Below are 23,841 nucleotides of genomic sequence, written 5' to 3'. Positions count from 1 at the left end.
CCCCTTTAATGACACCAGTGATTTTCTTTTTCATTTTGAGGGCTTCCATTGGCAGGAAAATTTTCACCTTGCCTCTATTGATGTGGAGAGCTTGGGATTCCGGTGTATAAGCTGTCCGCGAGGTCCTCCAGTAGACCGAAAAAACTGAAGAATGAATTTCCGTCTTCCACGAGGCTTTACATTTCGTTCTATCCCATAACGTATTCATGGAGGGAAGAGATTGGTATAGGCAGGTGACTGGCACGGCTATGGGCACGCCGGTCTCCTGCACGCCGGTCTCCTGCACTTATGTCAATCTCTTCCTGGCCATCTTTGAACGTCGTTACATCTTTTGTGAGACAAATCCCTACGTTAAACACATTAAGTTGTTCCTTAGACGTTCTAGTCATATGGGGCGGCCCACAATCTGTTTTTTCTTAGTTCGTCCAGTACCTTAATGACTGGAATAGTGAAAACCTGCTGCTTACTAGTGCATTTGGTGGGTCAGAACTCGAATTTTTAGATGTACAGTTGTTTATCGAGAATGGATCACTGGTTACTCAGGGCTATCGAAAACCAACCGCACGAATGCCATTCTACACTATCATAGCTCCCACCCAATGCACGTAAAAAACAGCATTCCCTATTCCCAGTTTATCCGCCTAAAAAGAATAAACAGTAACCAAGACTCTTGACAACCAAGCGCAAGAATTAAAACAACGCCTACTAGAACGCCAATACCCCCTTTCAGTGATTGAAAATAGTCTTTCCCGTGTAAAAGAAATAAACAGAAGAGATTTATTGAGAAAAAAAACTTGACACTCTACACAAGAAAGAAGGTTCAGCTTTTCTTTAAATAATTCTAATGTAAATCATGTAGTTGCTAGGACCATCCACAAGCATTGGTATATGCTGGAAGCAGACACTGATTTACAACCAGTGGCTGCCTCCAAACCCCTTATTACATATAGAAAAAACATAACTTTGGGTGATGGATTAAAACATACCATGTCAAAAAAGATAAGAGAAGAAGAACCTACGAATTCTAAATGGCTTAAAAACACCATCCAAGAGGAAATTATCGGTGCGGTAACTGCTCTTTCTGCTCATACAATATCTCTAGCAGACAAATCAGCCTAGGAGGTCGCACTCACATAGTGAATAACCTCATTACCTGTCGTATATCACATGTCGTGGATTCCCTGTTTTGTCCATGTGGTAACTACTACGTGGGCAGAACCATACGTCCACTTTATGTTCGGATCCTTGAACATTTCCGATCCATAAAAACGAGCACTGACGCACCCAGATTAATTGCTCATGTCCGCGATGCACACAAAGGGGATCCTACCTGCTGGAAATTCACAGGCTTGGAAAGAGTTAATCCCCCAGTGCAGGGCAGAGATCGCAACAATCCCCTACTGAAAAGGGAAGCCCGTTGGATCATCAAACTCGATGCAACCGGAGCCCTGGGCCTGAATGACCGTTTTGAATTGTTTCCTTTCTTATAAATGTTCAGTATTATCAATGATACTCACTGTTTTGTTAATCTCGTCTTTGTTTCTGTACCTTCCACACCTCATCACATGACTTAGTTATTTGTTTAAGGGTTGCTATGACTACACTTCCGACGTGACCAACGTACTTAATCCAGGTGCGTGCGTCCATGCCGGTGTATCGGCTTGTGGAAGCGCCTGCTGTGCGCGAAACAGTAATGTCCCGAGACCTCTTCCTCTGATCCCTGCCCGCTGCAACCTTGTCAATGCACCGAATACAACAGGGTCGGCCATTTCTATGGATACACCTTAATACAATGGGAATGGTTGGTGATATTAACTTCCTGCTTGTGGCACATTAGTATATGTGAGGGGGGAAACTTTTCAAGATGGGTGGTGACCATGGCGGCCATTTTGAAGTCGGCCATTTTGAATCCAACTTTTGTTTTTTCAATAGGAAGAGGGTCATGTGACACATCAAACTTATTGGGAATTTCACAAGAAAAACAATGATGTGCTTGATTTTAACATAACTTTATTCTTTCATAAGTTATTTACAAGTTTCTGACCACTTATAAAATGTGTTCAATGTGCTGCCCATTGTGTTGGATTGTCAATGCAACCCTCTTCTCTATATACTGCTATATACTACTATATACACCGCAGGAGCAATGCTAGCACAGGCTTCCAGTATCCGTATACACTGCTATATACTACTATATACACCGCAGGAGAAATGCTAGCACAGGCTTCCAGTATCCGTATACACTGCTATATACTACTATATACACCGCAGGAGAAATGCTAGCACAGGCTTTCAGTATCCGTATACACTGCCATATACTACTATATACCCCGCAGGAGAAATGCTAGCACAGGCTTCCAGTATCCGTATACACTGCTATATACTACTGTATACACTGCAGGAGAAATGCTAGCACAGGCTTCCAGTATCTGTATACACTGCTATATACTACTATATACACCGCAGGAGAAATGCTAGCACAGGCTTCCAGTATCCGTATACACTTCTATATACTACTATATACACCGCAGGAGAAATGCTAGCACAGGCTTCCAGTATCCGTAGTTTCAGGTGCTGCAGAATTGGGCAAAACAAAAATTAGAACAGGACCCTCAGTTTCCACAGAAGATTTTGTTCAGTGATGAGGAAACTTTTATGTGAATGGTGAAGTTAACAAACAAAACCACCGCTATTGGTCTGACACTAACCTACATTGGATAGATCCCTGCAAGACTGTTGGAACACAAAAATTGATGGTATGGTGTGGTATATGGGGCACAAAGATAGTGGGGCCATTCTTCATCAACGGAAACCTCATGGCCACTGGATATGTGAAATTGCTACATGATGATGTGTTTCCCTCTTTATGCACTGAAGCTGAACGTTCCCTGAGTTTTTCCAGCAAGATGGTGACCACCACATTATGGGTGTCAGGTCCGAGCATTCCTTGATGAACAGTTTCCTGGAAAGTGGATTGGTCGTCGTGGGCCAGTTGAATGGCCCCCAAGGTCTTCCAATCTGACCCCCTTAGACTTTTATCTTTGGGGTCATCTGAAGGCAATTGTCTATGCTGTGAAGATACGAGATGTTCAGCACCTGAAACTACGGATACTGGAAGCCTGTGCTAGCATTTCTCCTGCGGTGTATATAGTAGTATATAGCAGTGTATACGGATACTGGAAGCCTGTGCTAGCATTTCTCCTGCGGTGTATATAGTAGTATATAGCAGTGTATACAGATACTGGAAGCCTGTGCTAGCATTTCTCCTGCGGTGTATATAGTAGTATATAGCAGTGTATATGGATACTGGAAGCCTGTGCTAGCATTTCTCATGCGGTGTATATAGTAGTATATAGCAGTGTATATGGATACTGGAAGCCTGTGCTAGCATTTCTCCTGCAGTGTATATAGTAGTATATAGCAATGTATATGGATACTGGAAGCCTGTGCTAGCATTTCTCCTGCGGTGTATATAGTAGTATATAGCAGTGTATACGGATACTGGAAGCCTGTGCTAGCATTTCTCCTGCGGTGTATATAGTAGTATATAGCAGTGTATACGGATACTGGAAGCCTGTGCTAGCATTTCTCCTGCGGTGTATATAGTAGTATATAGCAGTGTATACGGATACTGGAAGCCTGTGCTAGCATTTCTCCTGCGGTGTATATAGTAGTATATAGCAGTGTATACGGATACTGGAAGCCTGTGCTAGCATTTCTCCTGCGGTGTATATAGTAGTATATAGCAGTGTATACGGATACTGGAAGCCTGTGCTAGCATTTCTCATGCGGTGTATATAGTAGTATATAGCAGTGTATATGAATACTGGAAGCCTGTGCTAGCATTTCTCCTGCGGTGTATATAGTAGTATATAGCAGTGTATACGGATACTGGAAGCCTGTGCTAGCATTTCTCCTGCGGTGTATATAGTAGTATATAGCAGTGTATACGGATACTGGAAGCCTGTGCTAGCATTTCTCCTGCGGTGTATATAGTAGTATATAGCAGTATATAGAGAAGAGGGTTGCATTGACAATCCAACACAATGGGCAGCACATTGAACACATTTTATAAGTGATCAGAAACTTGTAAATAACTAATGAAAGAATAAAGTTACGTTAAAACCGAGCACATCATTGTTTTTCTTGTGAAATTCCCAATAAGTTTGATGTGTCACATGACCCTCTTCCTATTGAAAAAAACAAAAGTTGGATTCAAAATGGCTGACTTAAAAATGGCCACCATGGTCACCACCCATCTTGAAAAGTCCCCCCCCCCCCCCTCACATATACTAATGTGCCACAAACAGGAAGTTAATATCACCAACCATTCCCATTGTATTAAGGTGTATCCTATAAATTTCCCACCCTGTACAATAAAGATCCCTGAATGGTGAGTGCTGGCCGCTGTCTTTTCTTATATTTCTACATTTGAAATTCATCTCTTGTCTATGTGCACCAGGGCAGGTGCCTGAAGTGGATTGCTGTACTGGGACTGCTTTGCATACTTATAGTAGTGTACATGCCGGGGCCTCTGTATCTTATTTTGGAATTACATTGTATTAATGTGCAGTAAAATATAAGATCGGTCCCACAAAAAACAAGCTCTCAAACCCAGTGTAGATGGAAAAATAAGAGTTATGGCTATGAGGAGAGGAGGAAAAAAAGAAAACACAAAAGCATAAATGTCCTGGGTTGTTAAGGGGTTAATACTGACAGTAAAATGTGTGTTATTCTCTGCAGATTCTTGTACCAGGAGATCAGAGGAGAATCTTATATCTTCAGATTATAAAGCAGATGATGATATCACACAAGATACATATGAAGAACATTCCATTATCCCAGATACACCCTCAGCCCTTCACAGCCAAGATCTGTCATCTCATCCTTATATACAGGTCCTGTCTTCTCAGTCATCACAGGATGTTCAGCAAAATAAAGGTCACAGAAGGGGTGTTGGACATCAACGAGCTCATACAGGAAAGAAACCATATTCATGCTCAGAATGTGGGAAATGTTTTCCTTATAAATCACGTCTTGTTGTACATCAAAGAAATCACACAGGAGAGAAGCCATTTTCATGTTCAATATGTGGGAAATGTTTTACTCAGAAATCAGAACTTGTTGTACATCAAATAACTCACACAGGGGATAAGCCATATTCATGCTCAGAATGTGGGAAATGTTTTACCAAGAAATGTAATCTTATTCAACATCAAATAACTCACACAGGAGAGAAGCCATTTTCATGCTCAGAATGTGGGAAATGTTTTACTTTTAAATCAAGTCTTGTTGTACATCAGAGAACTCACACAGGAGAGAAGCCATTTACATGTTCAGAATGTGGGAAATGTTTTACTCAGTCATCACATCTTATTGAACATCAAAGAACTCACACAGAAGAGAAGCCATTTTCATGTTCAGAATGTGGGAAATGTTTTACTTAGCAATCAAGTCTTATTCAACATCAAAAAGCTCACACAGAAGAGATGCCATTTTCATGTTCTGAATGTGGGAAATATTTTACTTTTAAATCAAGTCTGGTTGTACATCAAAGAACTCACACAGGAGAGAAGCCAATTTCATGCTCAGAATGTGGGAAATGTTTTACTTTTAAATCAAGTCTTGTTGTACATCAGAGAACTCACACAGGAGAGAAGCCATTTTCATGTTCAGAATGTGGGAAATGTTTTACTCAGTCATCACATCTTATTGAACATCAAAGAACTCACACAGAAGAGAAGCCATTCTCATGTTCAGAATGTGGGAAATGTTTTACTAAGAAATCCTATCTTATTCAACATCAAAGAACTCACACAGGAGGCAAGCCGTTTTCATGTTTAGAATGTGGGAAATGTTTTGCTCAGAAATCAACTCTTCTTCAGCATCAAAGAACTCACACAGGGGAGAAGTCAACTCAGATCAATAAATGATGCAGATATCACATCTATATATTATCCATGTACATAGGATATCTGACATTTATACATATATCATATACTGCATCTCCAGACTTGTTACCAATTGTTAATAAAATTTTTATTTCTTATATGATTTATTATTCTTATATTCATCCCCGCACACTGGACTTATAATAAATGTAATATTGTCCCTGACGTTGTATATAGGAAATGTAACGCGTCAGTGTTGTCCCCGCCCCCTTCTCATTATGATTATAGAGACTTATGTCGTTGATTGGAAGGAAAAAGGTTCTTAAATCTTTATATTTAACCAAAAATTTTTTTTTTTTACAGTCCGTCCCTATCATAGTACGGAATTGTTATTTTTCTTCTATCCGATGGTTATTTAGTAATTTTGTTATGATTCAGAAGAGACCACGTGTCCCGTATAGACGCTCACCCTGAAGACATTAGACGGCGGTTTTGTGTTTCCGGATTTACACACTTATTATAAAGCTTTTCCTTCGTCTGGATTATTAGAGCTCGTTCGCTCTTCTTTTTTCTCATCCTCCCCTTTTATATTCCTCCTCATGATTTCCTCCCAAGGTTATCCTGCCTATGGCTGGCTTTACAAAGCAAGGCCAGTCATAGATCACTTAGGGGGCAAATTTTGGGAGGCCTATGTACCTAGAAGGGAGCTCTCTGTAGAGGAGTCTCTTATCAGTTTTAGGGTGCATTCACACTGAGGAGCGCATGCTGAATCTCCAGTCGTGGAATTCAGCGAACAGGGAATCAGCCTGGCAGCCACCAACAGTTGTAGGACGGTGCGGCACTGCGCAGTTACCATTGGCAGCTATGCAATAATCGTGGAATTCTGCACAAAGAATGAACATGTTCTTTCTTTGTGCGGAACACGCTGAAATTCCACAGTGTGAACGGGTCTCGTGCAAGACCCATTCACACTGATGGTATCGTTCACTGCGCAGAATTCTACCCGAGGAATTCTGCAGGAATTGTGCAGTGTGAACTCATTTTTCGCCAGTACATTTCCTCGAAGCGGGCGCGGTATGGCGTGAAACTCTACAAACTTTGCGAGAGTACCTCCGAGTACACTTACAAGTTTAGAGTATATGAGGGACGAGATTCCCGTACTAAACCCCCAGAATGTCCCCCCACTCTGGGTGTTAGTGAGAAGCTTTTGTGGGACCTTGCGCACCCATTGCTGGATAAGGGTTACCACGTGTACGTGGATAACTTTTATACCAGCATCCCTCTGTTCACATCCCTGACCGCCAGATCCACATCCACTTGTGGGACCGTGGAGAAGAATCAGAGGGGCATCCCTCTAAATTTTGTACAGACACCTATGCCCAATAGTGAGTCCCGTGCCCTGACCCATGATAACCTGTTGCTGGTCAGGTATAAGCATAAGAGGCATGTCCTTATGCTGACCACTATTCATGGTAATGGCAGCTCACCTGTCCCTGTGTGAGGTACTTCAACACCGGTCCTCAAGCCCGATTGTATTCTGGACTACAATCAGTATATGGGGGGAGTTGATCTTTCTGATCAAGTCCTCAAGCCATACATGGCCATGCGGAAAACATGGGCATGGTACAAAAAGTTGTGGTCTACATGCATGGTACAGGTTCCCATGTACAACTCTTTTGTACTGTCCCAGTACGCTGACAACACAGGGACATTCCTCCAGTTCCAAGAAGAATTCCTAAGGGCCCTGATCTTTGGTGACCGGGAAAGAGCAGGCCAGATTTCCCAAGGAACTGGAGTTATAGGTGCCAGGATCGTCCCAGGCCAAAACTTTCCAGGTGAGGTCCCCCACACTGGAAAGAAGGGACGATCCTAGAAAAAATGTAGTGTGTGTCACAAGAGGGAGATACGGAAGGACAAGAGAAGAGGGGGATACGGAAGGACAAGAGGGGGATACTGCAGGACAAGAGGGGGGTACTGCAGGACAAAGGGGGATACTGAAGGACAAGAGGGGATACGGAAGGACAAGAGGGGGATATGGAAGGACAAGAGGGGGATACTGAAGGACAAGAGGAGGATACAGAAGGACACCACCACTCACTGTGACACTTGCCACGATCAACCGGGCCTCTGCATTAAGGAATGCTTCAGGGAGTATCACACTTCCATGGAGTACTACATTTTGAATCCTATTCTCTTTAATTTCCTATAATTCCAAATTTTAACCCCATAAACCACAAAATTGCCCAAAAAACCCTTTCATCAAAGAAAAAAAAAAACCCTGATAAGACCTCTGGAAGCATTTTTTTTCAAAAAATGGGTCCTGGGTCACTGAGTCACTATCATCGAAGGGCATTTATGTTGCCTCAAATAACAGAATAGGGACGGCCACACACATCACATTCCCAGAATGATGATTCACAGCATAGGGTTTGGGGCGGGCACACTTTTTAGTTTTGGCTATGCTCTGGTGTGCATCCGCACACCAAATATGAGGTATGTCCTTTCTCCAAAGAAATGTATTTACAAATGTTCTCCTATTACTACTTGTGAAATTGAAAAATTTGGGGTAACCCCAGCATTTTACTGAAAAAAAAATAAAATTTTTTCCTTTTCACATCCCACTTTAATGAACATTTATCAAACACCTGTGGGGTTTTAAGGCTCACTGGACCCCTTGTACGTGCCTTGAGGTGTGTAGTTTCCAAAATAGTATGCCATGTGTTTTTTGTTGTTGTTCTGGCTTCATAGGGGCTTCCTAAATGTGACATGCCCCCCAAAAACCATTTGAGCAAAATTTGCTTTCCAAAAGCCAAATGTGACTCCTTCTCTTCTGAGCATTGTAGTGCGCCCGCAGGGCACTTGATGTCCACACATGGTGTATTTCCATATTCTTTTTTTTTTCTTAAATCAGAAATTTTTATTAAACAAGTGGGGTTACTGCCAACAGCATGTTGAATACTAGCATTCAATCTGCTGGTGGAATATAGTCATTGGGATATTGATAAGATATGGCAAACAATATAATCAAAGGGGGATTAATGTTGTGGAAACTAAACAGTTAATATCCTTAAAGTACAGAATTTGTTGAGTGGCTTTAATGGCTAAGCTATAAAGCCAAAACATTTAAAAGAGAAAATTTCCTAGTCTGTGCGGGTACCAGGCTCCACTTAGCTGCAGCACCCTTTCCTCTAAACCCTAGTACAGATCCAGAAGGTTTAAATTGTATGATGAAACTGTTCCAAAAAGCAAACAAACCTGATACTAACACAACCTGTCATACATTGAGTTTATTGTTTCCTCAGGTCCAGAGATCTCAGATACCCCCAGCAGTCATGACATTTTCTGGCAATTTTACTCTCTTTGCACTCCCAGAGAATGAGAGCGGTACAAACCTGGGATCGTTGCCTGATGACTATTGTATGGAGAGGATTAACACAATAGGGAAAGATGGTGGCTGGGTTGAGCATGATACCCAAAGGGCTGACGTCCGGTGGTTATGCGGAGATAAACGGCTAAGAGCTAGGATCCCAGCCAATGCCTGAGGGTACGGTGGTCCAACTGGCTATGCCCCTCCATAACCTGTCAGTCACCCTGGAAAAGAGGCCACTCACGTAGCCGAAAGGACACCTCTCCTAAAGGGTCTTTTGATTCTCAGGCATACATTGATGAGATAGGGGATCCACGTGGAGTACCTAATGAGTTTAAGGCCAGAGATGAAGTGGCAGCAGGGTTTGAGCCTCTGTTCTTTTGGTGGAGAACAGTAAACAAAAATGTTGACTGAATAAATTACATCTGCTATAACCAACAGAGGTTTGTACATTCTATAAGGGACGTAGTCAAAGGCTTAGCAGAATAATTGGCCCCCACCTCTTTGATGGCCTGGCAAAATAGGATTGCCCTAGATATAGTACTAGCAGAAAGAGGAGGGGTCTGCAGGATGTTTGGCAGTATGTGTTGTACCTTTATTCCCAACAATACAGCTCCAGGAGGAATCGTGACCAGAGCAATCGAAGGAATGACTGCATTATCAAATGAGATGGCCAAGAACTCTGGAATAAGTCACCCATTCACCGACTGGCCTGAGGGATGGTTGGGAAGACGGACTGGATTGGTGACGTCTGCCCTCATCTCCATCACGATTGTGTTGGCCATCTTGGTGACCTGTGGATGTTGTTGCATTCCCTGCATCCGAGGACTATCTCAAAAACTGATTGAGACTGCTTTGACAAGAACTATATACCAAACTATTCCTCTAGAAGAAGATGTCTATGATGATACTTCCTCTCTATGAAGGAATGTCCAAAAACCCAGCTGAGGAAGGGACTTATGCTGAGATAAACTGAGAGAGTGAACATAGATATCAGAGGAGGGAATGTTGGTAACATTATATTTTGATATCAATGTTCTCTGTATATATAGTGTGGCAAGGAAAGGGTTTATTTCCCTTGCTAACTCTGGAGAATACTCCACCTGTGGCCTGATTAATGAGGCGTGTTACCTAAATGAGGACCCTGTTTAGGTAACACGCAGAAGGCGCTGCGAGTGGTCCAAGAAGTGGTGTGAACTGTGAGTAACAGGTTGCAGGAGTCACATGTTTAACTGGCTGAGGGTAGCTCACCAGCTAGTAATCAGGGCATGCTATGTGTAGTCAGTGACCAGACGGTCTAGGACTTTATTTTGTTCCTGTTTATGTTTTGTTTTACCTGCAAGCTGTGGAAATAAAGCTGGCGAGGAGCCAGACTTGTATGCGGAACTGTGGTCTGTGGTGTTATTTTGAGGAACGTGACCAGGACGATCTCAGAGCTAATCCCCAAGACAGTTCGTCACATTTTGGTGGAGGATGCGGGCATGCCGTTGCGTTGGCAACCAACAAGCGAGTTGGAGAGGAGCTGTTGCTAGGAGCAACCCCCTGCAAGATTGCAAGTCGGAGGAGCCCAGCAGAGGAGTTCAAGCACAGTTTGGTGTCTGTGGAGGAGAATTGCTAGGGGCAACGGATCGAGATTTATTTTATTTTTTTTCAAGAAAATGGGACAACCTCGAAAGGCCGTTGCTGGGACCAACCGACATAGGCCACAAGCTGTGGTTGCCAAGACGGAAAAGAGGACCCGTGAGTTACTGGTGGGTGGAATCCCACTACTTGTGGAACTGGATTGCTGCCAGACTGTTTGCAGAATTATGCCAAACGTTATTCCATTCGTGAAGTCCCGACCAGAGTTTGGTAAGACTATTCCAATTGACTTTGAAATGTGTTTTGGGACATTGAGCCATATAATGGAGGTTTGTGCCGAACTTACAGTAGAAATTATTCTGGGTAGAGACTTTCCATATTTCTGGCAGTTGTTGGATGAGGAGAGTGAGCCAGAGAATACGCACACAAAGGTTCCGGAAGGAGTGAGGACTGGGGGGTCTCTACTGGACTGTGTGAATGGTGCTGTATATTGTGAACCCATGCAGGCTGATAATGTTTTTCTTGAAACACTTATGTTAATGTATTCTGATGTAAAGAGTACTGTTGCCACCTCTCGCAGGACAAAAGAAAACCTGTGTGAGCTGGAAATAGAAGGTAAAAAGATGATGGTTTTGTTAGATCCAAAATGTGTAATAAGTCAGGTAAAGAATAGTTGCAGAAAGCCAGACCCTGCTGTAATGTCTATACAAGCCGGTATTTGGGGTTATTAAACAGTTAATGTGTGTATTTCTACTCCCTATGGTACCATAAGTCACAAGGTTGCAATAGAGCCAACCTTAGAGTATGAAGTAGTGCTGGGGAAAGATTTTCCGTTTTTTCAACAGTTGTTGGAAGATAGTCAGGTGACTAGAGCAGGAACACCTGATAGGCTCACAACACTTGATTTACACCACATAGCAGGGGACAGTAACCCAGCAGAGGATGAGGATGGGGAGTGTCAGCAGACCCTAGGTAGATCTCAGGTGGGAGTGTGCCAGACCACTAGGGGAGCTGAAGAACAGTCCGCGAGTCAAGTTAAAGAGGTGACTGGAAAAGAAACTACAGAGATGGCTGTGGAAAAACCAAAACTCCGGAAAAGAGTACCAGTGGAGCTGGGGGCTGCGCTTATGGTCACAGACAGAGTCCTAAGTGAAGGAGATGTGGCATCTGGACCAGAGAGGGGTTGTAACCAGGAAGGTCGAACCACTGGACCAGATATTGTTGCAGACCCAGGAGCCCTAGTCGGTTTTGCCAGGCCGTGGAGAGACTGTGACAAGACAAAAGAAAAGTCTACCAAGGAGCCGAGAGACAGTTCAGAGGAACTGTTCAGGAATCACCCTGACTCGCTGGTGCCAAGAGCCATTGAAGTTGTTGCCAGGGGCAACAAGCTTACCGCCAAGGGATTACCGGTCTGACGGGAGTGTTTAGCAAGAGTCTCAAGAGTTGCCAAAGTGATGGGAGAGGAAGTGTGCCAGGTATCGGTGTCACCTGTTGTTGATGATGGTGATGAGGCAAAAGTGTCGGCAACCCCGAAAAAGGGGGAGACTTCATCTAGAGATGGAGAAGAGCTGGGTCGAGTGTATGACAGAGGACCAGAGGATGTCTCAAGGTCTAACAGCGAGAGTGAGGAGACCGCTGTCAGTAAAAGGTCTCGGAAAGATGAGCTGGCCTAGGGAAAAAACTGGAGCAGATCCAGAATCTGGAAGAATCCCTGCAGATGGTTTCTGTGAAGTTGACAGAGAAAGAAAGAAGTACATCGCTTGACAGAGGAGAGGGACAAATCGCTTGCTGACTTTAAGAAAGAGCAAGAAGCGAGGCTTCAGCTGGAAAAAGTCATGGAGCACCACAGAAGTGAGTTTGTGGCTCTGCAGGATGAACTGTCCCGCTCCCAGGGTCTTGTGACCAGCAAGGAGAGTAAAGTGCAGAGTCTGGCCAAGCGGATGTCATTCCAGGAAGAAGAAGTGAGTCTTCTACATGGTGCATATCAGGCCATGGAAAAAATAGAAAAAGAGAAGAATGAAATGAAGATGGAAGCTTAGGCTCTTGCCAGCAATCTGGAGTGTCTCTAAATCTAAGAGACAACTTGAGGAGGAAGTCAAGGCGAAGAGTGCCCTTGCACATGCTCTTCAATCTGCTCGTCATGACAATGACTTGCTCTGTGAGCAGTATGAGGAGGCCCTGGAACAAGTTGAGACTCTGAAACATGAAAACAAGAACTTGCAACAGGAGATCTCAGATGTATCTGAACAGATTAGTGAGAGTGGAAAATGTATCAATGAGTTAGAGAAGACCAAGAAACAGTTGCTGGACAGTGAGAAGATGATCTCCGCAAACCTCGAGTGAGCAGCTGAAATATATAAATCTGGAAGATGACATGAAGATCTTAAAAGAGAGCCTGGAAGCGCAGAACAAAATGCGCAGAAGGTCCCATGTAGCTGCCTTGGTTTTGCTGGGAGCGCAACTCTACGAGCAGGTGGCTGTGCTGGCGGACAATGAACAGTTAAGGAAACAATTGCTGTCTATGGAAGATACTGTCAGACTTGACAGAATTACTTGACAGTGAGAGAATTAAGTCTGCTGAGCTCCAGTGTAAGCAGCAAAAATGTGAGAAAAAGGACCAGGAAGTCCTAAAAGAGAGCAGAGACCAAGCTATGGTGGAATTGGCTCAAGAAAGGCTTCTGGGGCAGAAGTTACAGGATACAGGGATGCTTTCCCGGTAAAAAGTCCTCTAATGCTAAGATTGAGGTGAAGCCCTGTAAGAAGTCCTCTGAAGCTAGGACTGAGCTGAAACCTGGTGTGAAATCCTCTGAAGTGGAGACTAAGGAGAAGTCAGGTGGGAAATCCTCTGAACCTGAGCAGACCAAAAATTCTGAAGGTAATGCTGAGGCAGAGAAATTCTCTGAAGCAGAAACTAAACCAGAGTCAACCTCGAAAGCTATGAGTGAAGAGAATGGCACAACTGAAGCTACAGGTGAAGAGAAGAGTAAGCCTGAAGAAGCTGCAGAGAAGAGCCAAACAGTAGTAGAAGCTGATTCTACACAAGAATCTGAAGGAGCCAAAGACTCTGAAGCCAAACCTGAGGAAGCTGGTGCCCCTGAAGAGAAAACTGGAAGGGATGAGGTGAAACCATGTGAGAAATCCACTGAAGTCAAAACTGTGGTGAAACCAGGTGGGAAGCCTTCTAAAGTTGAAACTGAGATGGACCCGTGTCGGAGGTCCTCTGAAGCTACAGAGAACAAGACAGTGGTTGGTGAAGCCACTGAGGCCGAAAGATTCTCTGAAGCAGAGGCAGAGGTCTGGCAAGCCAGAAGAAGACAAAGGTTAGAAGCCTCGGTCCTCTCTGTCCTTAATTTCAAGAACCCTGCCCACACCAGGGTGAAGAACCTGGTACTGGAGAGGTGTGACCGAGAGACTTGCAATTGGTGGCTGGTAAAAGTCCGGAAGAAAAAAGTCAAGGACTTCAGAGACTGTGGGACAAAAGTTGTCCAAGAGAAAGGAAAGGCAGATGGTTTCTGCCTTTCAAATACATGTGCTCCTTCCCGGTGGTCTGAGCAAAGGGGGGGGGGGGGGGGATATGTGGCAGTGTGGCAAGGAAAGGGTGTATTTCCCTTGCTAACTCTGGAGAATGCTCCACCTGTGGCCTGATTAATGAGGTATCACGAAGGGAAAGTGTGTTTAAAAGGAAAGGAAACAGAATAGTTGGGGTCTCCCTGGGAAACAGTATGCTGGCTGTTAGAGGGGGAGACACACGGACCCTGTTTAGGTAACACGCAGAAGGCGCTGCGAGTGGTCCAAGAAGTGGTGTGAACTGTGAGTAACAGGTTGCAGGAGTCACATGTTTAACTGGCTGAGGGTAGCTCACCAGCTAGTAGTCAGGGCATGCTGATATGTGTAGTCAGTGACCAGACGGTCTAGGACTTTATTTTGTTCCTGTCCTGTTTATGTTTTGCTTTACCTGCAACCTGTGGAAATAAAGCTGATATATATATATATATATATATATAGAGAGAGAGAGAGAGCGAGCAGCACCCTAGGCAAACAAGAATCTGTGCACGCAGAGTCCAGACCCGGGTCAGGGATCCATATGTAAGCAAAAAATTGGAAATATCCGCAGCACACTGGGTAGTAAAATCCCAAAAAGTTTTTATTCCATCACAGTGAGGGTGTCCAGAACAACGTTTCAACCAGCTCCCTGGTCTTTTTCAAGCTCAGTATACAATGTGCACAACACACAATTTATAAGGGTATTCATCAAGTACCAAGATAAGTGTCAATAAATCCATAACATCAAATATAATGTGAAAAAGAATCAATCTTTTAAAAATAATCAAATACATCATACCAAGATAGTGAAAATATACAAATCAATACATAATCAATTCCAAAGTGTACATAAATACTGTGCTATGTGCACCAATACCTTAATAGGTGTCCGATTGTATAGATCATATGGGTGCAAATTAAAAACAAAGCAGTTGCTAGGGGAAGCTCACTCACCCGGACGAACTCTGGCTTGTAAACAAAGAGAATGCGCATGCGCGGCGAACCAAGCCGCCGTACATAGCGCGACACAAAGTATAACTTCCTGTCGCTGTCTATGGGCGTGTTCAGAGCACGTCCGCTAAACAACTTCCGCCTACATGGACTTAATCAGAGCGTGTTCGTTGGCATGGCAACGCGTCACTAGTCTCCAGCGCATGCGCAATGGATACCAACACCCGAGACTAAGTCCCGACAGAAGGCATCAGCCGCGCAGGCGCAAAGAGTCCAGTATATCACACGTATGGACAGATAGATATCTCAAATGTGGATATTATAGCCTCAATAAAATAACAGAATACATAAAAGAAAATGACATGAAAAAAAAAATAAGAAGAAATACTATATAAAACAAAATCAAATAAAAATTAAAGTTATGAAAAGATAATGAATAATATTTTATAGTCCAAGGGTATCATAAATTCATTCAGAGTGGTGATACCACAGCCTGGCAAAACCTGGGTTCGATGTTGGCGCATGTCAATCAGCACATTTGTGACAAATGGCATACACCATTGGGTCCATGTCCCATCTCACCCAATTACTTGGTTGATGATAAGGACATGTCACCTGTACACCTCCCACTGGACCCTCCAGTCACATTATGCCCAGGTACCCACACACTCAAGGCCCTGTTGCTATGGTCCAAAATAAGTTAACCCTTCTAAGGACTAGTACGGTTGATATAACCAACCCCTGATCAAAATTAATGTGAAAATAAAACAATTAAAACAAAAAAAAAAAATTTAAAAAATAAAGAATAGAACAACATTAATAAGTGAACAATAAAAATGAAAAAAATAGAATAAAAATAAATATAAATGTAAATAAAATTAATAATAAAGGATTAAAAATAAAAAAAAGAATAAAAAATAAAGAAAAAAATTTAAAAGAAGTAATAAAAAATGAAAATAAAATCAAAATTTGATAGGAATAAAGAATGAAAACAGCACTTAAGGCTCTCCCAAATCACACTGTCCAACGTGTGAGCTGCCGCCCATGCCTAAAGTGCGATCACAGACTACTCCATAACATGATTAGATTAAACAATTTATTGAGTACAGAAAAGAAAGAATTGTTCTTCAATCCTTGATATAGTCCGGTGAGTTGAGCATATCCTCCCAGCCGCATACTGCAAAAGGAGCAAGAAATAAGAGGTATTGATAAATCTTTCTTAATACATAAAACAATATATATACTGAGTATACAGATGCAGAGAAATCAAAGTAGAGGGAAAAGAACCGAGGCACAACCCCCTATCTACCAACAACCCTTGATGACACTTTAAATTCAACATTTAGGCCACCTGGCCTAAGTGTGCCCAATGCGAAGATCCATTTTAGTTCTCTTCTTTTAAGTAATCCCTGTCTATCACCACCCCTCCCCAGAGGAGGGACATGGTCAATGACCATGAATTTCAGATCACCCTCACCATGTCCCACCTCTGAGAAGTGTTTGGGCACAGGTAGATCATCCTTGTGTTTTCTGATGGTATATCTATGTTGATTTAGTCGCGTCTTCATGTCCCATGTGGTCTCTCCGACATATAGGAGACCACATGGGCACCACAATACATAGATCCCATAAGAGGAATTACAATTTAGATAGAAATTAATAGGGTACTCAGTTCCCAAATTGGGATGTATGAATTTATCACCTTTTTGCATATATTTACAATTAATGCAGTTTCTGCACGGAAAACAACCCTTTTTCTCTGATATAAAAAAGTTTGTCTCTGTCCTTTCTTTTGTGACACGTCTGCACGTACCAAATTATCTCTCAAACTTGTGGCTCTTCTGTATGACATTAGCGGAGGTTGTAAAAATTCTGGAATATGTCCCAGACCTGAAAAGAGATGCCAATGTTTTCGTAATATTTTACCTATTTCAGGGGAGGAGTCATTATATGTGCTCACAAAGGCTAATCTTGCCGTCTGATTCCTGTCAGTCTGTTGTGAGCCATCAGTCATCACTCTAGCACGCTGTGTCTGTATCAGCTGCATTGGATAACCTCTATCTCTAAAGTTGTCAGTCATTAGCTCTAATGCTCTATCAAGTTTGTCAGAAGTGTCTGTGATCCTCCTTGCCCTCAGCATCTGGCTGAAGGGCAAGGAGTTCACCATCGGTCGGGGGTGGCAACTGTCATACCTTAAAAGGGTGTTCCGGTCCGTTTCCTTAACAAATAGATTAGTGGTCAGGCGATCACCCTCCAATGTGAGGAGTATGTCAAGAAAACTGATGGAACTAGTTGAATAAGTCAGGGTAAATTGTATGTCTCTTGTTCTACCATTAAGGTAGGCCTGAAAAGTGTGTTAATATCTCCTGTCCAAACCAAGAAAATATCATCTATGTATCGCCACCACTCCAGGATAAACCCGGAGTGGTGGGATACATAGACGTGTTGTTCCTAAAAAAAACTCATTAAAATATTTGCATACGTCGGGGCCACATTACTGCCCATTGCAGTACCCCGACGTTGCAAATAAAAAGTACCATCAAAAAGAAAATAGTTGTTCTCAAGCACCAGTAGTAACAATGTGATCACAAAATCAATTTTTTCACCAGAATAATTTGCCCTCCGCAAACAGTCACTGACAGCCTCTACACCCCCATCATGCTGGATGGAGGTGTAGAGGCTGACCACATCAAATTACGCTATTATAGCACCACTGGGTATATTCAGCCCTGAAATTTTTTGCAAAAAATCATTAGTGTCCCTTATATACGACCGTGCATTAACTGCAAATGGTCGTAACAACTTGTCAAGAAAAATGGACATCCGTGAGGTGATGGAATTCCTCCCGGACACGATGGGTCGTCCGGGAGGATTTCTCAGATCTTTATGAACTTTAGGTAACAGGTATAATTGAGGGGTCACCAGAAAGAGTACCTCCAAAAATGTACCCAGATTTTCATCAATAAGATTCCTAGACAAACCATACTCAATAACTCCTTTGATCTTTTTTTCAATACTCATTTTGGGATCCCTAGGGAGGCACTCATATACAGTACTGTCTTGTAGCTGTCTCAAGGCTTCACTGACATACTGATCTCGGTCCATGACCACGACCGCACCGCCCTTGTCCGCGGGCTTGATGATGCGATCGTGGTCATGAACAAGAACTGCCAGGGAGTCCATCTCGCTCCTAGTCATGTTGGGATACCTCAATTGTTTTATGTTATTCCTCAATTTTCCTAGATCTCTAGGGGAAAAATCACTTACATTTTTTAAGCCGTATTCTTTAAGTCGCATGGTTTCTCTAGAAGAAGAAGAGACATCAGTAGGAAAAGTCGATACATTTTTGCCTGCAAACCACATTTTAAGCTTAAGTTTACGAACAAATTGCAAAAAATCTAACTCAAATTGAAACCAATCCATGGTGACGCTAGGGCAAAAACTTAGTCCTTTTTGTAAGAGTCCCTGCTGTTCAGGAGTAAGTTCTTTAGACAAAATGTTAATCACGGTGCTCATTTCTTTTTGAATATCTTGGTCTGTGGGGTGCCAGCGTTCCTTCTGTTGTTCCTGGTTCTTACGTTTCCTGTCATGCTTTCTGCCGCACCGCAGAGGGCATCTCCCTGGGGTGTGCGCTGTCCTAAAAAAGAAACAGATGAACCACTGTCCATGTTGTTGACCCCTTGTGGATTCTCCAGGACATTAGTTAAAGTTTCTTCACTATTAACTTTGTTCCTCTTAGTTCTTCTCTGATTATTAAATGGGGATCCCCAATTATAGACCTTATTGTTGGTATAATCCTGTACGTCTCTGTGCCATTGACGCTTTTTACCATCCTCCAACTCACTAGAATAGACTAGATTAGGAAATGTCCCCCAATATGTCTACATATACAATATGTCCAATTTTTCACAAAATTTTCAAAATCTGAATTTTTCAGGGACCAGTTCAGTTTTGAAGTGGATTTGAGGGGTCTTCATATTAGAAATACCCCATAAATTACCTCATTATAAAAACTGCACCCCTCAAAGTATTCAAAATGACATTCAGTAAGTGTATTAACCCTTTAGGTGTTTCACAGGAATAGCAGCAAAGTGAAGGAGAAAATTCAAAATCTTAATTTTTTCCACTCTCATGTTCTTGTAGCCCCAGTTTTTGAATTTTTACAAGGGGTAAAAGGAGAGAAATCTTCCTAAAATGTGTAACCCAATTTCTCTCGAGTAAGGAAATATCTCATATGTGTATGTCAAGTGCTTCATCATTTCTTGGTGAAAAAATTCCCAAATTTGATAACTTTGAAACTCTCAGCTTATAAGGAAAATGGACATCCCAAATAACACTACAGCACTACAAGGCTCAGAACGGAAGGAGCGACAATAGGATTTTGGAGAGTGAGTTTTTCTGAAATGATTTTTGGGGGCATGTCACATTTAGGAAGCCTCTATGGTGCCAGAACAGCAAAAAACAAAAAAATAAAAAAAAAACAGAAGGAACTCAAGGAACTTAACAATGGGTACAGTGAGCCTTAACACCCCACAGGTGTTTGACGACTTTTTGTTAAAATTGGATGTGTAAATTATTATTTTTTTCACTAAAATGCTGTTTTCCCCACAAATTAAATTTTTTTTCAAGGGGTAATAGGAGAAAATGCCCCCCAAAACGTGTAACCCCATCTCTTCTAAGTATGGAAATACCCCATGTTACGACGTAAAATGCTCTGCTGGCGAACTACAAAGCTCAGAAAAGAAGGAGTTACATTTGGCTTTTGAAAAGCAAATTTAGCTGAAATGGTTTTTGGGGGGCATGTCCCATTTAGGAAGTCCCTATGGTGCCAGAACAGAAAAAAAAAACATAGCATACTATTTTGGAAACTACACCCCTCAAGAAACGTAACAAGGGGTACAGTGAGCATTAACACCCCAGAGGTGTTTGACGACTTTTTATTAAAGTCGGATGTGTAAATGAAAAAAAAAATTCACTACAATGCTGTTTTTTCCCCAAATTTTACATTTTTACAAGGGGTTATAGGAGAAAATGCCCCCCCAAATTTGTAACCCCATGGTTGGGTATGGAAATACCCAATGTGTGGATGTCAAGTGCTCTATGGGTGCACTACAATGCCCAGAATCGGAGGAGCGCCATTGAGCTTTTGGAGAGCGAATTTGTTGGAATGGATGGCGGGGGCCATGTGCGTTTACAAAGCTCCCCGTGGTGCTAGAACAGTGGACCCCCCCCACATGTGACCCCATTTTGGAAACTACACCCCTCACAAAATTTAAAAAAATTATATATTCCATTTTCACGGCCCACTGTTCCAAAAATCTGTCAGACACCTGTGGGGTGTAAATGCTCACTTCACCCCTTATAACATTACGTGAGGGGTGTAGTTTCCAAAATGCGGTCACATGGGGGGGAGGGGGGGTCCACTGTTCTGGCACTATGGGGAATTCTCTTCTGAGCATTGTAGTTTGCCCGCAGAGCACTTTACATCCACATATGGGGTATGTTCTTACTTAGAAGAAATGGGGTTACAAATTTTGGGGGCTTTTTTTTCCTATTTTCCCTTGCGAAAATAAAAAATTTAGGGTAACTCCAGCATTTTTGTGAAAAACATTATTTTTTATTTTCCCATCCAACATTAACGAAAATTTGTCAAACACCTGTGGGGTGCTAAGGCTCACTATACCCCTTGTTACATTCCATGAGTGGTGCAATTTCCAAAATGGGGTCACATGTGGGTATTTATTTTTTTGCGTTTTTGTCAGAACGGCTGTAAAATCAGCCATCCCTGTGCAAATCACCAATTTAGGCCTCAAATGTACATAGTGCACTCTCACTCCTGAGCCTTGTTGTGCGTCCGCAGAGCATTTTACACACACGTATGGGGTATTTCCGTACTCAGGAGAAATTGCATTACAAATTTTTTCCTTTTACTGCTTGTGAAAATAAAAAGTATGAGGCAACACCAGCATGTTTGTGTCAAAATGTAGACCCCAACTTTTCCTTTTCATAAGGGGTAAAAGGAGAAAAAGCCCCCCAAAATTTGTAACACAATTTCTCCTGAGTACGTAAATACCCCATATGTGGCCCTAAACTGTTTCCTTGAAATACGACAGGGCTCCGAAGTGAGAGAGCGCCATGCGCATTTGAGGCCTAAATTAGGGACTGCATATGTGTGGACATAGGGGTATTCTACACCAGTGATTCCAAAACAGGGTGCATCCAGCTGTTGCTAAACTCCCAGCATGCCTGGACAGTCAGTGGCTGTCTGGAAATGCTGGGAGTTGCTGTTTTGCAACAGCTGGAGGCTTTGTTTTGGAAACGCTGCCGTATGATACGTTTTTCATTTTTATTAGGGGGGGGGGCAGTGTAAGGGGGTGTATATGTAGTGTTTTACCATTTATTATGTGTTAGTGTAGTGTCTTGTTTTTTGGGAACATTCGCACTGGTGGCGGTTTCCGGTAAGTTTCCAGCCAGGAGTTTGCGCTGCGGTGGAAAATTTGCCGCAGCTCAAACTTGAAGCAGGAAACTCACTATAAACCCACCCGTGTGAATGTACCCTGTACATTCTCATGGGGGGGGGGGGCAAACCTCCGGCTGTTGCAAGACTACAACTCTCAGCATGTACTGACAGACCGTGCATGCTGGGAGTTGTACTTTTGCAACAGCTGGAGACACACTGGTTGGAAAACCTTCAGTTAGGTTCTGTTACCTAACTCGGTATTTTCCAACCAGTGTGACACTCGTGTTATTATTACTGTATAGAGCGCTAAAGGTGCTAAAAAGATCTAAAATGTTGGTCTGGCAGGTTCTGTGGAGTTGTGGCTGAAAGAAATCATCATGACGGTCTGGGCTGTATAGAGAAGAAAAAGGAAAGTGATGAGAGAAGAGGTCACCTGATGTAACTGTATGTAATCAGTACTGTTATATGGTGTGTAGAGCCGGGGTCACTACTGTCTGTGTATAGCGGTGTTATAATATGTAGTCATGGTGTGGTACAATCATTTGTCCCTTGTATAGTGGTGTTATTGGTGATACTGTGTATAGCGGTTTTATCCAGTATCAGTATGGTAGTATTATCCTGTCACTATATCGTGGTCATGGTGTGGTGCAATTTTTTGTCCCTTGCATAGTGGTTTTATTGGTCTCTGTATAGAGTTTTATATCTAAATGGGTACTTCGCTGCCCCAGCATTTGGAACATTTTGTTCTGAATGCTTGGAGGGGGCTGTGGGGTCATGACGCCATGACTGCGCACCTTGTGACGCCACACCACGCCCCCTCAATGCAAGTCTATGGGAGGGGGCGTGGCAGCAGCCATGCCCCCTCCCATAGACTTGCATTGAGGGGGCGTAGCATGACATAACAAGGGGCATGATCGTGACATAATGACCCCGCCACCAGCACCTAGTGTTCTAAACGAACTTTGGGTGCAGCACAGAGATCGCAGGGGGAGCCCCGCAAGCAGACATCTTATCCCCTATCCTTTAGGGGATAAGATATTTAGGGATGGAGTACCCCTTTAATAACAGTATGTTGGTATTAGCCCTTACAGTAGTAATATGTCGTCCTGGTGTGGAGGCCTCATGATCAATTTTCACAAAGTCTAGAGCCGCTCATAGAACTCTAGGCTTATATGTATTATGATCGTGTCATCAATGTTGTTAAATGTTTTGATTCTATGATTTTCACTTTTACCTTTTTCATGTGTATTTAGTCCACAATATGACAGGTTTCTTAGGTTTATATATATTTATTATAAGACACACACTAGCACTTAAACCCTACTCAAATGAAATGAAGTCCTGTGCTTCTTAGTTGGTCCATTGACAGTCAGCACTGTAATTGCGGTGGTGTTCTTACTTTTCCTTTGTGGGAAATTTGGTTATGATACCGTTCTGTAGACACGTTATGAGATGTCCCCTTATTGCCGTGTGGTCATATGTCACCTCTGGGTCTCCGTCCTTTGCCAGCAACTCATAAGCAAAGCGATGGCAAACACTCCACAGTCGTAGTTATTACTCTGCTGGTCTACGTCCAGAAAGTGCAGATGATTAACCCCTTAACGACTCAGCCCATTTTGGCCTTAAGGACTCAGACAATTAAATTTTTACGTTTTCATTTTTTCCTCCTCGCCTTCTAAAAATCATAACTCTTTAATATTTTCATCCACAGACTAGTATGAGGGCTTGTTTTTTGCGCGACCAGTTGTCCTTTGTAATGACATCACTCATTATATCTTAAAATGTATGGCGCAACCAAAAAACACTATTTTTGTGGGGAAATTAAAACGAAAAACGCAATTTTGCTAATTTTGGAAGATTTCGTTTTCACTCCGTACAATTTATGGTAAAAATGACGTGTGTTTTTTATTCTGAGGGTCAATACGATTAAAATGATACCCATTATTACATACTTTTATATTATTGTTGCGCTTAAAAAAAATCACAAACTTTTTAACCAAATTAGTACGTGTTACGCCGAGCGCTCCGGGTCCCCGCTCCTCCCCGGA

The 23,841-nt window shown here is 42.6% G+C and overlaps 1 protein-coding gene across 1 annotated transcript in view; it reads left to right on the top strand.

The window, feature by feature from the left end:
* Positions 1-23,841, top strand: part of LOC130298177 (uncharacterized) — a 185,373-nt gene that overhangs the window by 116,970 nt on the left and 44,562 nt on the right. Inside the window, 3 exon segments of the mRNA XM_056551088.1 lie at positions 4,744-5,928; positions 9,872-10,047; positions 10,914-11,244. Of these exon segments, the coding sequence (XP_056407063.1) occupies positions 4,744-5,928; positions 9,872-10,047; positions 10,914-11,244 (1,692 nt within the window).

This window comes from Hyla sarda (genome assembly GCF_029499605.1).
Source record: "Hyla sarda isolate aHylSar1 chromosome 1 unlocalized genomic scaffold, aHylSar1.hap1 SUPER_1_unloc_3, whole genome shotgun sequence".
Classification (NCBI taxonomy): Eukaryota; Metazoa; Chordata; class Amphibia; order Anura; family Hylidae; genus Hyla; species Hyla sarda.
This window is presented reverse-complemented; position numbering and strand designations above follow the sequence as displayed.